This window comes from Corapipo altera, unplaced genomic scaffold (genome assembly GCF_003945725.1).
Source record: "Corapipo altera isolate COAL_440 unplaced genomic scaffold, ASM394572v1 44, whole genome shotgun sequence".
Classification (NCBI taxonomy): Eukaryota; Metazoa; Chordata; class Aves; order Passeriformes; family Pipridae; genus Corapipo; species Corapipo altera.
This window is the reverse complement of record NW_020884880.1, coordinates 15,135,938-15,152,655: the sequence shown is the minus strand read 5'-3', so window position 1 is coordinate 15,152,655 and position 16,718 is coordinate 15,135,938. Positions and strand designations below refer to the sequence as shown.

General features: G+C 37.0%; 1 protein-coding gene across 8 annotated transcripts in view; it reads left to right on the top strand.

The window, feature by feature from the left end:
* SATB1 (SATB homeobox 1) overlaps positions 1-16,718 on the top strand; it is a 91,844-nt gene that overhangs the window by 24,898 nt on the left and 50,228 nt on the right. For all 8 annotated transcript variants that reach the window (XM_027639152.1, XM_027639156.1, XM_027639154.1 and 5 more), the window contains 3 exons: positions 804-980; positions 1,746-1,872; positions 2,600-2,723. In XM_027639152.1, coding sequence (XP_027494953.1) covers positions 804-980; positions 1,746-1,872; positions 2,600-2,723 — 428 coding nt within the window. The remainder of the gene's footprint in view (positions 1-803; positions 981-1,745; positions 1,873-2,599; positions 2,724-16,718) is intronic.

Below are 16,718 nucleotides of genomic sequence, written 5' to 3'. Positions count from 1 at the left end.
AGGTTATTTGCTTAATATTCTGTGCAGCGTATGGAAGGGTTTGTCATATGATGCTACAAAACTGGAAATTAGTAATTAACTTTCAGGCATGCCAAAATAGCATTGTTGGATGTACAGTGCAGAAGACAACAACAGCAGCAACAAAAAAAGCCCAAACTGCAGGTACACTTCTTAAAGCAGCATTGAAATCATGATTTGTTTCTTAAAGATGCGAGTGAAAGTAGTGCTCAAGTGCACTCAGTGAATGAAGCACGAATTAGTGTTAACTTTTGCCTTGTTTCCTTGTGTACTCTTTTCAGAGCGAATGTATAACACACAAGGTGATTTGTTGTTGATGTTGAAAGCAATTAAATGTTTTTGGCAGGACTAAGAAAGTTTTAATGTTAACGAACAAAATTATGTAGCTGGTACTAAAATGGCTTACAGTGAAGACATCTGCAGTATGTATTTAGGTTCTCATGCTGCCTGCTACTCACAGCAAATCAGGCAGGACCGAGAGAATCAACTTCTCTTCAGTCAACCTTGTTATTTCTATAGAAGGTAATTCTTTAAATTTGTATCTGATCAAGCGAGATAAATTTGCATTTCTGCTTTTCAGAGAGATGTATCTTTTGTAGAACTTTCTCTTTTTCAGAGAGGGTGAGGGGAAAGGACTTGGGGAATATGTTTGTCAAATATTTGTGATGATTCTTGATGCCTCTCCTCTGCCTGTTCGTACAGGTTTTATTTACATAACGCTGTATAGACCCACCTACTCTACTATAACTCAAGTTTAATATGTTAAATTTAATTTTTTTTAATAGGAAGTATGCTTCCAGTTTTCTGTGTAGTGGAACATTATGAAAATGCCATTGAGTATGATTCTAAGGAGGAGCATGCAGAATTTGTGTTGGTGAGGAAGGATATGCTTTTCAACCAACTGATTGAAATGGCATTGCTATCTCTTGGATATTCTCACAGCTCTGCTGCCCAAGCTAAAGGTAAATAAGATTATGAAATTGTTCGATGAATTATGTTTGTTTGTGGGGTCTTGGGGGAGGGGCAGGATTTCTTTCAGGAATGCAGGTTTCACTTCTTAAACTTCTTGTAAATTCAGTCTATTTTTTTTCCTTGATGTGTTTTTAGTTAGTGCGCGTTTTGTTCGTGGGGAATGTGGAGGTAAATTCTTTTTTTTTTTTTTTTTTTTTAAGAAGAGAAAAGACTTCAACTGAATCATTAGTATGCTTATTGACCTTAATAATCTGCTCCACTGAGGATCTACAAGGAAGTGTAAAGCATATTTGAGCAGATGGACTGTTGAGAGTCAACTTGCATTTATGACTGAATATCCAGTTCTGTTTCTTTTATTTTGTTCCTCATGGTTTTATAGACTGCAAAGTAATTTTTTTTGTGCTCAGTTCTTGCATTGCAAAATCCTTTCTAATTTATTAAGATGAGTGCTAACTATTATATCATGTCCTATTGAATTCATGGGAACTTAGGAAAATATACTTCTATACATACTAAGAAATGCATTTGTATAATTTCATAATATAGATAAAGCATATCCTTGGTGGTGTGTGGGTGGGGGTTTTTGAGGGGGGTGCGTGTTCTTGTGTTTTGCCAGATTTAAGAGCCTAGAAACAAAGGTGGTGATCCTGTTAAAATCAGAGAATTTTTTTGCCCCTATGAATTAACAGGTAAATTACTTTCTTTCAATTTTTCTTGCCCACTGTCCCTCCCGTCACAAAACAACAATCCTACAGGGCTTATCCAGGTTGGGAAGTGGAATCCAGTTCCACTCTCCTATGTGACAGATGCCCCTGATGCTACAGTAGCAGACATGCTGCAAGACGTGTATCATGTGGTCACACTGAAAATCCAGTTACACAGGTGAGTTGCACTCCAGTTCTGGGACATGAACTGTTACTTGTCTGCTCTTAACTGTTAATATTGCTTGTATTTAATTCCCATTGTGCTTTGTGCTCAAAGTACAAAGGCTTGCCTAAATTCTTTTTTAGTTACTCTAATTCTTCTTTAACTTACAGTATACTATTCCAGAAAACTTTTATAGCTCTGATACATAGATTTTCTTTGGATATCTCATTAAAACTATATTGCATTTTAGTCAATTAAATGATGCATTACAAGAAGGCATTTTACATAAAGTTTACTTAAGAGAAAAATATTTTTGCATATCATGAACAGTACCATCTGTGTGCATTTTGTAAAAGAATGACTTGCTCACACTTATTGTTGCTGTTTAGGTTCTTAAATTTCACAGCAACAAAAAAGAAAAAACGGTTAATATATTAATGCTTTTCATGATCAGTCGTGAGAAAGCATTACACCTTAAATTGTTTTACCAAGCGCATCAGAGCAGGAAGGTAGAAGTAACATGAAAAAATAGTCGCCACATGCAGCTGATGTATAATTCATGCATCAATACAGCAGATGTGTTGTATAAAGTAATTAACTAATCGGAACAATCAGGAGACCGAGAGCAATCTCCAGATGCATCTGCTTGATGCGCAAAATGAAATCTGTCTGTCTTAAAGGAATGTTCTGCAGCAGGATGCAATCTTGTAATAATCCCTTTTCTAATCTGTGTTTCAAATAGTTGCCCTAAACTAGAAGACTTGCCTCCTGAACAATGGTCTCACACAACAGTAAGAAATGCTCTGAAGGACTTACTGAAGGATATGAACCAGAGTTCATTGGCCAAGGAATGTCCCCTTTCACAGGTACTTAGCATAACATATAATAAATAATAAAGCACTATAGGCAATGCTGATGTGAGATCTGAGATTTCTACAGACTGTAGCAAGTAGTAGCCATGGAGTGGATCTGCCAAAAATGCAAATGCATTTGACCACTTCATGATCTTTATAAATATGCCTGCTTCATTTTGAACATAGTCTTACAATGTTTCCCAGGGGGAGTCGTGAAAGGTTGTTTACACCACACTAAAATCGTCTCACAGCAAACTGGATTTTAACTGGTTTTTGTCTTCAGTCTTTGAACTGCTTTGATGCAACTACTTTTTTCAAGCATATGTGTTCAAAATGTTAAAAGGCTCTTTACTTACTGCTGTCAAAAGTACTATTGAATCTGAATGCTTGTTAGATAACCTACAGTAGTTTTAAATGCTAATTCATAAAATGAGACAATCTTTGGCATGCTATATGAGAAGGGAATAAAGAATAAAGCTCTTTGGGTGATGTGCTGTTGTTGCAAACAACCAAAGGAAAATCAGTCATTTATTAGTTCTAATCAAAATATACCTAAACAAAAATGAAACCTCAATTTATGCATTGCTAAATATTGAACCGATGCTTTCCTCAAGCCTTAGTTGTATTGTTCTATTTTTACCATTCTTTTTGTTCTTCTCTTGTCAAATTACTGCAAGGGCGCAACTTATTTTTCTACGCACAATGGTGCCCAATGATGCTGTGGTGGGAACATGGTATTATTTTTTACCTTTTAAAATTTAAAATGTATTTTGTTGTGCTGCAGTGGAGACTAATTCAGTATACAAATAAATAATGCTAGTTGTGGCAGGGAGGGAAAAAGGGAAATTATGGAAGCCAGGGTATTTTTACGGGGATTTTATTTCTCTTGTTCAGAATTCTGGAATCTTTGTCTCTGAAAAAGTTCAGTTAATCTATAGAGGACTTGTCTCTTTCTCTGTCTGTTTTTCCTGCGGATATATTAGCAGGCTTGTTTCCCATCACTTTTTTTCCCCTACGGTTAGATTGTTTTCAGTGATGTGGCTCCAATATAGAAAGTTCTGAAGTGGAAATAATCAAAATTATCTTCACTGGTTGCAAACCATTCCAGTAATATGTCTGCAAAGTTATCTTGTATGTACCTACTACAAAAGCATGTGAGCTTTTGCACTGCTGGCTTGTGGAAGCTACGGTTAACTTGGGATTTTTCTCCATTTTATTCTAATAGTGGTACTTTTTACTTGGTAAGGATAGAAAGCAAATAAATTCTATTGAGATGGAATATCTTGTTTCTATTTGGACATCATGTTTCACATAGAAGTTTCTGTATATATGTATATATAAAGCAGAAAAAAGTTTTTAAGAGGAAAACTTTATTATAGACAGTATCATGGTACTGAAGACAATTCAGTAATTACACTCTTCTAAAAAATTGCTTTTAAACTATACTGAGTTTTTATATAATAACTTTTTTGGACAAAAAAATCTTGCCTAATAACAGCTCTTCAAGTTAATGCTTGAGATGACCAAAACTCCAGATTACAGAACTCTGATTTGGGACTGTTTACTGTTTTGTGCTTCTTTATTTGTAAAAGCATATACTTAAAACCGTGAGCTTCTTTCTCTTATTAAAAACGCGCTTGTTACTTTTGTCCTATCTATCTTCACCAGCGCTGAGATAGTTGGATTGAAAGAATTTAAATAGCTTCTGCTTTTCTTTTTTCTTTAAGGACCAAATCATGTTAAGCTTAAAATACATTTATTTATTCCTAACTTTTGGAAAAACAAGTTGTTACAGTGGTTGGTCGAGAGCCCAGCAGTCAGTTTAAACCTTCCTATTTCCCTTTGGGAACTTGAGGGAAGACGCGTTGATCTGGCAGCGTCCTTTTCACATGACTAAATTGATCTGTATTTGCCTAACTAATAACTCATTGTATATCACTCCTATGGAAGTGATTCTGATTTAAGAGTGTCAGTGTTTTATTAAAGGTATTAAAGTCTGTGAATTGCCCTGCAGTGGCGTGCTGCTGCAACAGAGGTGAGAAGTAAGAGCAAGGCAGAGGTCAGGAGGCAGTGTTTCCTTAGGAGTTCCATTGAAGTGGAAGATTCTTCTGAGAGCAGAGAAGGGGTCTCTCCTATTTTGTACTTCCACAGGTATAGGTAATTCCATATGAAGTGTTTCATCACAAATGCAAACTAATGCAGTGACACCGTACCATAACTTATTAACACTGTTATGGATATAATTTATTAACCACAGAAAAATGACTCCAAGTGGAAACGAGAGTAGTTATCGTTTTCTGTCACTGTCATGAGCAATACCCTGTTTTGTGTAGGTATGGAAGGATTTGTTTTAAAGTATTTAAGCGGCTGTGCTCCATGCATGGCATCTCTGAAGCCCTGTTCTCACTTAAAATTTACTGGATTTTCTTAAACAATCTTGAATTTTTTATATTAAAAAATTGCTCATATTTGTTCAGAATACTGGCATTCTGTCTACTGCAAAAAAAAAACTCCAAGCAAACTATTTTATAGTGCAGATATATTTAATAGCTTGAAAATACATGAGCAAACAAACTTTGAGAACCAGTTCGTTTCAATTATAGAGTCATGAGAACTCAACAGTATTATTTGCTTGAGTGTGGCTTTTTTTCTTCTCATTTTTTTTACCAGTTGCTTTCTTGTCCAACTAAAACCTTGTGGCATAAACATAAGAACTCCTCATGCGTTCCATGGTAAAATACTATTGTGACTCTTGCTCTCATTAGAACAGTTGTATACATGGTGATTTTTGAAACTACTATAAATGTCCAGCACTGTGACTGCTGTGGCCGCACCTGAAAGTCAAGTTTTCACTCACTATATGAGCCTGCATCATGGAGAATCCCTGTAGACGTGACTTGGAGTGCTCAGGTTGGACCAGAGCAAATACATGGCTCTGAATTGCTGTGGAATTGCCAACAGGCATCCAGAGGTTTGGTCTCAAATTTTTGGTATCAAGCAGTCAAGGTAAAAGGACACCGCAAATTTTGCATGGAAAAGCAAAGCCTGTTCTGAATTACGGGCTGCAATGGATATTTTCAACCTTTACATCAAGTTTGCAGAATTTATTGCTAGAGACTAGCAGCATGTGCAGATGCTGAGTGAAAGATGTTTTGCGTTTCATACGCACAACTCGCTTCGTTTCTGCTTCCTCTCCAGATTTCTTTTGATGGGGAAGGTAACTCGGAATTTAATCTAGGACTCAATTTTGGGCTGTCTTGTGCATTCCATTAACTTAGTCTATCTTGTGAGTGGCCTAGATCTCATTTCCCTCTTGTTTTGGCTCTTCAGTCTCCAAAGGGTTGTAAAGAAATTTTTCTACCATCAATTCTTATTTCCAAACCCTTGCACAGAAGCTCTACTCTACCTCAGTCTTCCGGGAGCTGTTCTTAAAGTGATCAGGCAAGACAGCTCTGTTGCATTTACTTATTTAATGTTAGTCTTTCAGTGTCTCTCCTCAGCCTTAGTCTTAGCATTTTCATACTTCACTTTCACAGTTTTGCTCTATTTTGATTTTTAGTGCAGAAGTCTCTTATTACTTCCACGGTTAATAACTGAAATACTACAGGCTGCATGTATGCTGATATTAATAAGGGGTTTTTTTCTTCTTTTGTCCTTGTTGAATTATTGTCTTTCACTCTCTCTGTGTATTTATATATGTATATAGTTAGATCAAGTTTTATGAGGAAGCAGAGAGCAACATGGGCTATTGATCCAAGAAAAGAATGGGAAATTCTTTTGATAATTCTGGAATTAACTCTCTGTGTGATTTTGAACGTTTAGGTGTACCCCTTATCTTCAGTTCCTAGAACCATTTCTAGGAAAAGAAGATAACAAGTCACCTACCAAATGAAGAGATCATAGTGATTAATTAGTGTCAGGGCACTGCTTTGAAAATATGGTAGTGGTCAAATGATATTAATTTTTCTTCTGGTATTATCTCACCTGATTTTTTTTTCTACAAAAACATTTCCTAATGATTGTTGTTAGTATTCGCAAACAGGCACTTTATCAAACCACTGCAAAAACACTTCTGAAGCAATGTATTCTTTCTCTTATCCCATAGTATCCTGAAATGTGAAGGTATTTGGTGTTTTTTGTTTGTGGGTTTTTTGCCTGTTTTACTTGTCCTTTGAAACTGCTTGTTTCTAGTCTGACTCTCAGGACAACCATGAGTCAGTGCATTATAGATGAGAAATTCTAGGTCTGATATATAGTAGAATCTCAAATCTCAGTGACTTTTTTCCCCCAATATTTTGTACGAGACATGCAATATTTCCATTAAATATATCCAGAGGCTGCGATATTTGGGGACGTAGTAATTTACAGACATTGCATTACTATTTTAAAATTTTTTTGAAGATATTTGTGTGTTCCCCCCTTTCCCCACCGTATAATGTCATTTACATAATTTTGCTCTTGGTGATAAGGGAATAGTGTTTTTTTAGTCAGAGGGCTATACGCTTGCATTCCATGAAACGTATGCATACACAGAACAAGTGCTGGTACGATACCCAAGTCTGAATAGTTTTGCACTTGTGATAAGTATAACTGTCCTGACTGCATTTTTAACAAGCTTCCATGCTGTGGTGAATGATTCTCTACATCTGACATGGGCATGTTATAGATCTTATACTTTCCTTTTTGTTCAGATATCCTACCCTGAATTTGCATGCTATTTTACGCAGACATCACGCAGACTTTATATGGTCTGGCAGAGACAACAGGCAGAAAGCTTTCTTGGAATATCAGTGTTTCTCAGTTCACCTGATCTGAAGGCACCTGGCCATCATAGCAAATAAGCAGCTCAATAGAAATCCTGTTACATTTCCTTGCTGCTGTTCTGACCAACCCCCTTCTTCCAAAATCCTAACCAAAAAAGTTATGTTTTCTAAAACTGAAATTTCTATACCTATACATAATCAAGGAACGAACTATTAAGAGTTGCCAAAATAAATACGTTTTATGAGCAATTTTTAATTCATCCTTTACAAAACCAAAAGGTGTGTTTTACCCCCTCCCCTTTCAATTTTACCTACCTAGACTTGAGATCGAGTCCTTGGATTTCTTTGTTGCTTGTAAGTCTTTTTTCTCTTCCTCCCCTCTCCCAATAATTAATAACCTGAGTAAGGAATGCAGCTCCTTTTTCTGCTTTAGAAGTTGCTGTACTTTAGATTTTAAAGATGTCATTAATTATTTCAGAGAAGTAAATCCTTGAGGGCCTGGGTTCAGGTTTTGGCAGGCAGGCCTTTTCAACCCACCTCCCACTTGCTCAAGAGCATTCACTGTGATGTCTCTTCAAGCTGACATGGTATCTGGATTTTTAAAACATTTGTGATTAACTATTAAAATTTGTGGCTATGATTTTTAGTCATCCAGATAGAATGGGCAGTGCAAAGCATGTTGTTGATGGGATGAGCAAGATGTAATGCACATGTTGGTAGAGCTGTGTGAGGACGTTCACAGGGTACTCAACCTTTCAATTGCTTGATCATTTGATCACTAATCTATGTTCTTAAGATGCTCCTAAACTCTTTCTTTAGATGCACCTAAATGCTCTGTGTTAGAGCTATGTCAGTCTGTCTACAACTGTTTTATCTGGGCAGTGCCCTATTAAAGGAGAAAATATATAGCTATTTTTTTTCTGTCTCTTCATTAGAATTAAGTACAATAAGGATTTAAAGTCCCTTTCCAAAACAGTTATGAGGTTTGAAATTATTGTGTGGAGGAGGGGAGAAATGTGCCTTGTTCCTCAAATAAATGCAGTTTCTGCCTTCAGAGGAGTGTGTAAAGTGTCAGTGTGTCCCTTAGTATCTGTGCTGTAATGAGGTCTTGCATTTCTGTTTCTGAAAAGTGGAGGAGTCCAATAGAGGAATGGTGCTAGTGTTGATAGTTTGCTGGGGGTCTTTTAGCACTGCTAAAGTCAGCTGTGTGGAGTTATAAGCACCCGTCCTCTGCCAGGCTCTCTTGTGAACAAAGTACAAAATTAATGTATTTTTGGGACTGTGTGTCCCATGTTGTGGGCTAACCATTTATGATTGTATCTCAGCAATTTTGAGAACTGTGTCATATGAATGATTATCTGCATCATATGGACTTCAAGTTTTAGGAAAGTGACAGAATGAAAAGGAACACAGCACTTTTGCTTCTGATATGTTTTCCTTCAAAAACATGCATGTATTGTAGAACTGAGCCTTACTTAGCTTCTGTGTTCATTCAGTGGTCCTGAGAATGGTGTATAGAATAACTTGCATTTTAAATATTTGTAGTGATGTTCTTTTTATTGATATATGTATACATATAACCATGCTTTTTTTTTTCATCTGGGTACATTTAGAGGGTTGAGAGGCAGTCAAATAATGCACTACTACAAAATTTTGTATTCATTCTTTCATGTTTCTTGCATACTTCTTAATGCAGTCATGGCCAAGTGCAAACCCTGATTGATTTATTTTTTTCCATAACTTTGAGAGTTAACAAGCCACTCCTCCAGTGTTCTTTAAAGCAATATTGCAAATAAGTCTTTTTTTTTTTTTCCTTATTGGCAAATTTTTGGCTGTAGAGTACTGCACAAGTATAAACAACATGAGAGATCCTTTAACATAACATGAGAGAGCCTTTAGTCGCTTTGCTCCCTAGCTTTGGAACTCATTGCCAATTGAAGTAAGGAAAGCTTGGCTGTTGGGACTTTTAAATCTAGACTTAAAAGTTATTTGTTCTGTTTAGCATTTTTAAAATTATTCTATTAGGAATTGTATGTGCTTCAGTTTTAATTTTAACTCATAATGATTGTAAAGCACCCTGGGATGCTTGCATGAAGGGCGCTACAGAAACCCAAGATTGCATTGTACTGTGTTGTAATGTATTGTATTATTACATGGTGCTGGAGTTGGACCACGGACAATTCATATAGAAAGCATTTGAATACTTAGCTAAAGATAAGGAGTGTGTATGGGGGGGTACTGTCTTTTCTTGCTTCTTTTCCCCCTTTTCTGTCAGTTATTTTATTAAACTAAATTAACATGGCAGTTATTCCCTAAGAAATGCCAGCATAATTTACTGCTGCAAAGGGGCTCAAAATGTAAACCAGATGATAAACTAAAAATAAAAAAGTCCACATTAAGATTTAATTGCACTTCCCTTTCTATATTACGTTCTTATGTAAAATACATTACAAAACAGTACATTCTTTATCACTTCCTTCACTTTTAACTGAATTTCATTAACAATAAAGAAATATATTGTCTCTATTTTCAGTAATGTCACTTGACAGTTAATCCCTTAACTTGATGTACATGTCTTTAAGACTTTTTTTTTTTTTTTTTTTAATAAAGAACATGATAGCACTGACTGGAGCCAAGTATTGCACAATCATGTGATTTGCAAGTTTCCCAGCTCACAGCTTTGCCAGTGCAGGTCAATTCACACCTGCCACACTTATGCCATTCTGGTCCTCATGTTGCTTTTTCCTCAGTGATTGTCAGAGGTAGAGAGAGTTGTGCATGCAGCTCCTTCCTTCCCCCCTCCCTCCACACTCCAAATGTGTGGTAAACCTTGTGCATTGGAAGTGTCTCCTCAGGAATTAAATGGAGTTTAATTTCTGTCCATTAGAAAGCTGCTATCCACATCGCCAATTAAGCCTTCTATTTAAAGGGTGAGGAGATACGTATGTCTACATCTTAATCACTGCTGTGACTGGTTTGCAGAGACCTGCCCTGACTGGTTCAGTTATTACTAGCAATGGTGGGAGGCACAGAGATCAGCATGGTTATAAAACCTACCCAAAAGCTGAGCAAATTCTGTAGGTGCTGTAGCGTCACTGTCAGCAGATTTGAAGCTGAGGTACATCTGTGTTAGGGGATGCAGGAGTGTAGGCATAAAGATGCATTGGGAGAAAATTACTTGAATTGGTAGTAATTTTTTACCTGACGGGAACAAAAGCAAAAACAGGACCCGCTTGTTGAGAGGCAATGCTCAGAGACAAGCAACTCTCACCTTGTCAGACCGGACTCATTGCATGCCTTCACTCTAATCATAACTTAAAAGAGATGAGTTTCTCAAACAGACTGAGCAAAACTCTCAAAGCTTGCTCCCCCACCATCACCACTTTTTTCTTTTTTAATTAATAGTTAGGTTCTTTTTATTTCCAGGAATCATGGTAGGAGAACCCTAAGGTGAGGGTGAGCTTTGTCTCTCTTTCCTTGGACACTTCTTTAAGAACAGCACAAATAGTATCAGATTCCCCTGGTGCCTTGCAACTGTGATCAGAGGACAGGTTTTTCAGGACAACAGCAACCTTAGACCTGCCTCACTCCAAGCCATGGAATAAACTGCTCCAAAGGGAAATGTTCTGTTCCCCAGAGGTGGGAACAGATGAAATATTCTCCTTATATGCACCTGTCTCACTTTTATTTTGTTTTTTAGGTTCTAAGATTTCCTACACTGAAAGCTGCAGTTCTTCCATAAGCTTGCACCAAAAGAGGGGGGAAACTGTGCTAAAACACAACCTGTGCCTTGCTGTGCCACTGTTCCAAAGGATTTGATACTTTATAGTAAACTGTCAGGGAGAAGGTTGGGTTTTGTGATGATGAAAAACTGAGACCCATGCAAAAGGACTTTCCTATCAATGGCCTTTCTAGAGATGGACAGGAGATTTCAGCTCTATAATTTTACTTAGGGTGTTTGTATTTGAATCAGTATATTTAGACTCTTAAAATTTTAAGGGTTGTGTGTGTATCTGTATATTCATGAATATATCTTACAATAAAATTCCACCAAAATATACATGTCAGCTAGTACATCCCCAAGTTCTTAAAGGTGTGTTCCTTCACTTTTTGTAAGGAGGAGCTTTGTGTGCTAAATCTAATATAGCTACATTTTTTAAAATGTATATATTTTAATGTCATGAGTACCTAAGAAAAAAATTTAGTAAATAGAACCTCGGAGTGCTTGTGCATATTCCTCATGGAAAGCTAGCTGGAACATTTCTCTTTTGAGATACCTTCATTGAATCCTGGATCTTTTTATGAACTCTTCAGAGTGTTTATACTTTTCACAAACTCTTGACAGTGAAACGTAGCAACAGAGGTGAAACTCGTTTCTTGGCTAACATATGTGCTTAAAATGTCGCCTTTATATGATTGTACTTGGTAGACGTTAAGAATCCATAGCAAATTTCATACTATAAATTATTTTTTTCCCGACAAATTTTTACATTTTTCTCAGGACAGAAAGTAGTTTGTTCATGTGCTTTTAGCAGCACCTCCCTCAGAGAACTTGGGTCTATGTGACAAAGAATAATCAGATGTACAGGTGGCTCATAAAGACGTACATGGCCTGAAACAATAAAACTGATGCTTAACCATTTAAACAAAGGATAGGTAAAGGATGTTCCATTTGGCACTAGAGGGGTATTTAAGCAAGCAATCAGAGGGATGAGAGAAGCACTTGCTAGGAGCAGAAATCAATGAAGTTCAACCTAAAAGCTACTCCTACGTTAAAAAAAAACAAACAACTAGGAGAAAGGTACATAAATGGTACATATCTAGTGAAAGAGATTGGCATGGATGTGGTGAAAGACCCAGCACAAGAAGTCTTCAGATAAATATCACATGATTTCTCTAGCTCAGCCAGTGGTAATTTGGCTGAACTTGGAAATTGCTAGATGAAGTTCTAGGGTCTCTTTTTATGTAGATTCCAAAATGAATGTTCAAAATGGCCTCTTTTGACTTTAAAAATCTGTAAAAACTTGTGTAGATACAGGAAAAGGGATCAAACAAAAGGCCACACACCAAAAGAAATTCAGCAAGACAACTGTTAGTGCTACTGAGTCTGATGACTTCTTGTCTGGACATTGTGCCTTAGGGCTCAACTTCATGCCAGACATCTGATGCTTTGCCTAGCAGAACAGTGGAATCCGAGAAGAGAGTTGCTGAAAATCACGTCCTATTTCCCAGCAAGGAAATCTTCCTTAATGTGGTGGATATTAAGCAGTTCTACAAAAACTGTATTGAAAACAACCGTGTGGCTGGTTGAAGATAGGGCAATTATCAACATCTCTATGAAGAGAATGTATATACTCCATTTTTGTGGAAAGTTTGACATACACAAAGCTAACTTTAATGCATTGATAGGTCTAAAATATCCTGTATCACACAAAACGTTTGCATGAGGATAGTATTTGAAAGCATGTGCATTAGGATAAGCATTCTGGATAGGAAACAAATCAGAAGCACTCTGACCTGGCTGGAACAGAGTGTTCAGAAAGAAAAGCAGTCCACCTGAGAGGAAGACTGAAGGTGTTTCAGATTTTCACCAGATCAGTTTGTGAGATTTCCAAGGCCTCCCCTACCTCTTTATTTCTGTACAAGAAATGCTGGTTTGCCCTATCCACATCCATCTTGGATAATTCGGATTGTTATCCTGGGCTCTAGCTTCCTCTAGTCTTGCTTGTTGCATTCCAAGGAGAAAAGGTGAGTGTAGTTGCACAGGCCTCATGTAGTGCATTGCCTAGAGTAGGAACAGCAGCCTTCTGGATAGAGGTTGAGGACCCTGTCACCATATGAGGGAACTGGTAAGGAAGGATGGAACTTCCCCTGGAGTAGCTTAGCTCTGGTCCTTTGCACTTGAAGTCCAGCCAGGGTTGGAGCAGGGCTTCTAGGTTTGGCTTCATCCAGCAGAAATTCTGCCTGTACACCCTGAGATCTTATTGCGATGGGCACCGATGTGGGAGCAATTGGTAGAGCCCTTGAAAACTCGTATTCCCAGTTCAAGCTGAAAGAGTGATGTTACTTCATAACAGCTCTTCCAAATGGATTCCTGGCTGAAATGGATAGTGCTTTTCTTACTCATGGAGCTCTCAAATTTCGGAGCTCTGCTGGCAAAGGCACTTACATAATCAAAATCTTAGGGTGTAATAACTCACCCCTCAATTTAATTTTAGTTCCACGAAGTAAACCAAGAATTAACTTATTAAATACTGATGGTTTTGCATTTTATACTTTGTCCAGGTTGATTTTAGGAAGGGTTTAGCCAGAACTTTTACTATTAAGTACCTGCCATTTACAAATTGTGTGCAATAAAAATCAGGATTCTTAAAAAGATTGATGTTGGACATCTGACAATGAAGACAAAAATGTGTTATGTCTCCTTATCTTTTATAGGTTGAGGTTGTGACTTCTTTTTCTTCCCTTTTTTTTTTTTTAAAGTCTAAGGCACTGTGCCATAAAGCTTGTAAAGCAGTTATGAAGTTCTTCAAATCTGAATTAACATTTCCCACCTACCTATCTTTCTCTCTTTTAAGCTTTTAACCTTTGTAGTTATAAGACTAGTATCTTGGGAAGCAGCTTTTTATTTGAGCTTTATTTATATCCATCAGTGGGAGATGCTCAGAAAACATTGGGAGAATGCTGCTCTGTCATGCAGCAACTGGGAATTTACATTACAGAATGGTAAATATAGTGCAAGGATCAGTTCCTTCAGATGCTGAATCCTCATTTCAGATTTTCAAAATCTTCCCATGTGTGGGTATATTTCTATGCATATCTAAATATGTGCGTATATATGTATATGTTATTTGGGTTCTTTTAGTTTTATATCTTCCCTCATTATATTCAATGTAGCTTTATGTTTACATTAATACATACATTGATAATGGTTAAAGACAACATAAGGCAGAAAAGGAGGAGGAGATAATTTAGGTTTTACAAGGATAAGAGAAAGGAGGAAAGACGTGCTCATGTATTGAAGGAAAAGCTTGTGCCATCATTGTAAATCTGCCTTTTATTCAGTTTTAACTTATATGACCAGCATTTGCCATGCAGATCCTTACTTTTCCTGACCCTGGCAACAGTATGGAGGTCAGATAGCCATCCAAGTGCAATGCCAAAGGCACAAACAAAAGTTTTTTTCTTCTTTGTCCATCTGTGGGTTTTCCCCTGATCCTACGTGTTTATAGGGCATATGACAACAAATTCCGTTGCATTATTTGCTATAGTTCAAGCTAATGGACCAAGGAATTTAACATAATTCTTCATATGCAGTTAAACTGTCCATTTCATGATTCCTTGTCCAAAAATCAGCTAGTGGCTGGATATATTTGGTCTGCTTTTATTTGGAGTGGCAGATGATATATCTCTGCCATGCCAGAACACTAGGAACAACATCTTGCCCTGGTTTGGTTTTTGCAGTACGTGGGCTGGCATAGGCTCAGGCAGGCTAAAATCTTTTGATTTGGGGATAATCTTGTGTTATCTGGTTGGGGCTTGAATGTTCCCTTCTCATTTGAAAAATGTTAACGTAGAGCCTCCTGAGAAATAAGCACTCCTAAGAGTTCAGCTTGTATTAAAACTGATGCTTGCTATTTCCACGCAAACAAAAGCCACTGATAGTGGCTAGGATAGGGGAAACAAAGTTCCTCTGTCCTTTATGAAAAGATCCTCCCCACCCCCAACCCCAAATCTTTAAGTTCTGGTCTGCAACTTTATCACTATTCAAGCTAGGTCTAGGGACAAAGGCTCGTAGCTTTTCTCTTTTTCTTTTTTTTTTAAAAAGGCATGTTAGGTTTGCAGCATTGGGACATGCTTCCCTGCTGGTGTCTAAAGATGTAAAGCGGAGGATTTATGGAAGACAAAATAGAATAGAGCCTTAAAAGTTTGGCTTTAAAAAACGGAGCCAGTAGTTTGACAGATTGTTCAGTAAATGTTCATTTTATTGAGAATTATAAAAAAGGTGCTTAACGCCTCTGTACCATTAATATAATACATTTAAAGAATACTGTCAAGATTAGTGTTTCAGCTCTGAAAATTGACTGTAGGGTTTATGGGCAGCACTGTTCATACTCTGCTTGTAAGATGAGCTATCTTCTACTTACCACTTGACAAAACTATTATGTTGTTACAAGGCTTTATACTGAAAAACTTGATAAATAGTAAAACGTAAATAAAATGTCATTTGATTCAAAAGTGGGAGAATAGTTGCTGCCTGTCTTATAGCCAGATTTAGCAGATGCGGGTTTGAATGTAAAACAGTTGTGAAAATAGCCGGTGTCAAACTAGTGCAAAATTAAACTTGTGGGGTGTTCTGTTTTCAGTGTCTGTCATTGTTGAAGTACTCCATTTCAAAAGCATGCATTCCTTTCTACAGAAAAAAAAATCAGATTCCTTAGTTGAAATTAATTAGCATTCAGAAACCAGATAGCATGTTTTTGGGTATTCATGAGATCTCTGTTTGAAAAAATGTTTTTAACTTGTAGAAATGTGTTGCAACACACAGATGGGAAGAAAAAGAAAAAAAAATCTCTTTAGCAAGCACTGTGTGTAAAAGGAATATTACATTTTGCACGCTCCTGATTACCCTATGTAAACAGTTTTTGACATCTGTCTTTATAGTTTTCGAGGAGAGGAAGACTTTGTTAAAAGAACCATTTTTATACAGCAGTCACCATTTCAGTCTTGCTTTACCTGTATTATGAAAGCAGATGGTCTGCATGTCTTTTGAATATTTATAACTATCAAAAACAATCTCTTGCTATTCACCCTTAGGCTTATGAGATGTCAGGACTGTTCTGGTTGAAAAAAAAATCATCTTGGGTGTTTACAGAAAGGGGATTACATTAAGCTGAAATGACTATACATTTTCCAGTTTAATATTTGTCCATCAGCTGTTTAATCGTATTTAGATAATTGTGTAAATAAGTTGTTGCAGCCCTTGCCCCTTCCACTGAGCAGGCTTGAAGCTTTAAACACCGATGAATGAGTTGCGAAAAAGCTCAGGATTTTTTTTTTTCTAGTTAAACAACCTGGAAGGCCTAAATAAGTTTTGGTTACAATGCTCCTTTTGAGGGAAATGTTTAATTTGCAAAGGAATCCCCGATATCTAATTCAGCCGAGTTGTGTTAGGAAGCTGCTGTGTCTGTTACTCTGCTAAGTCTGTTAGCATGAATTTGCTTTGTGTAAATACTGCAGCCCA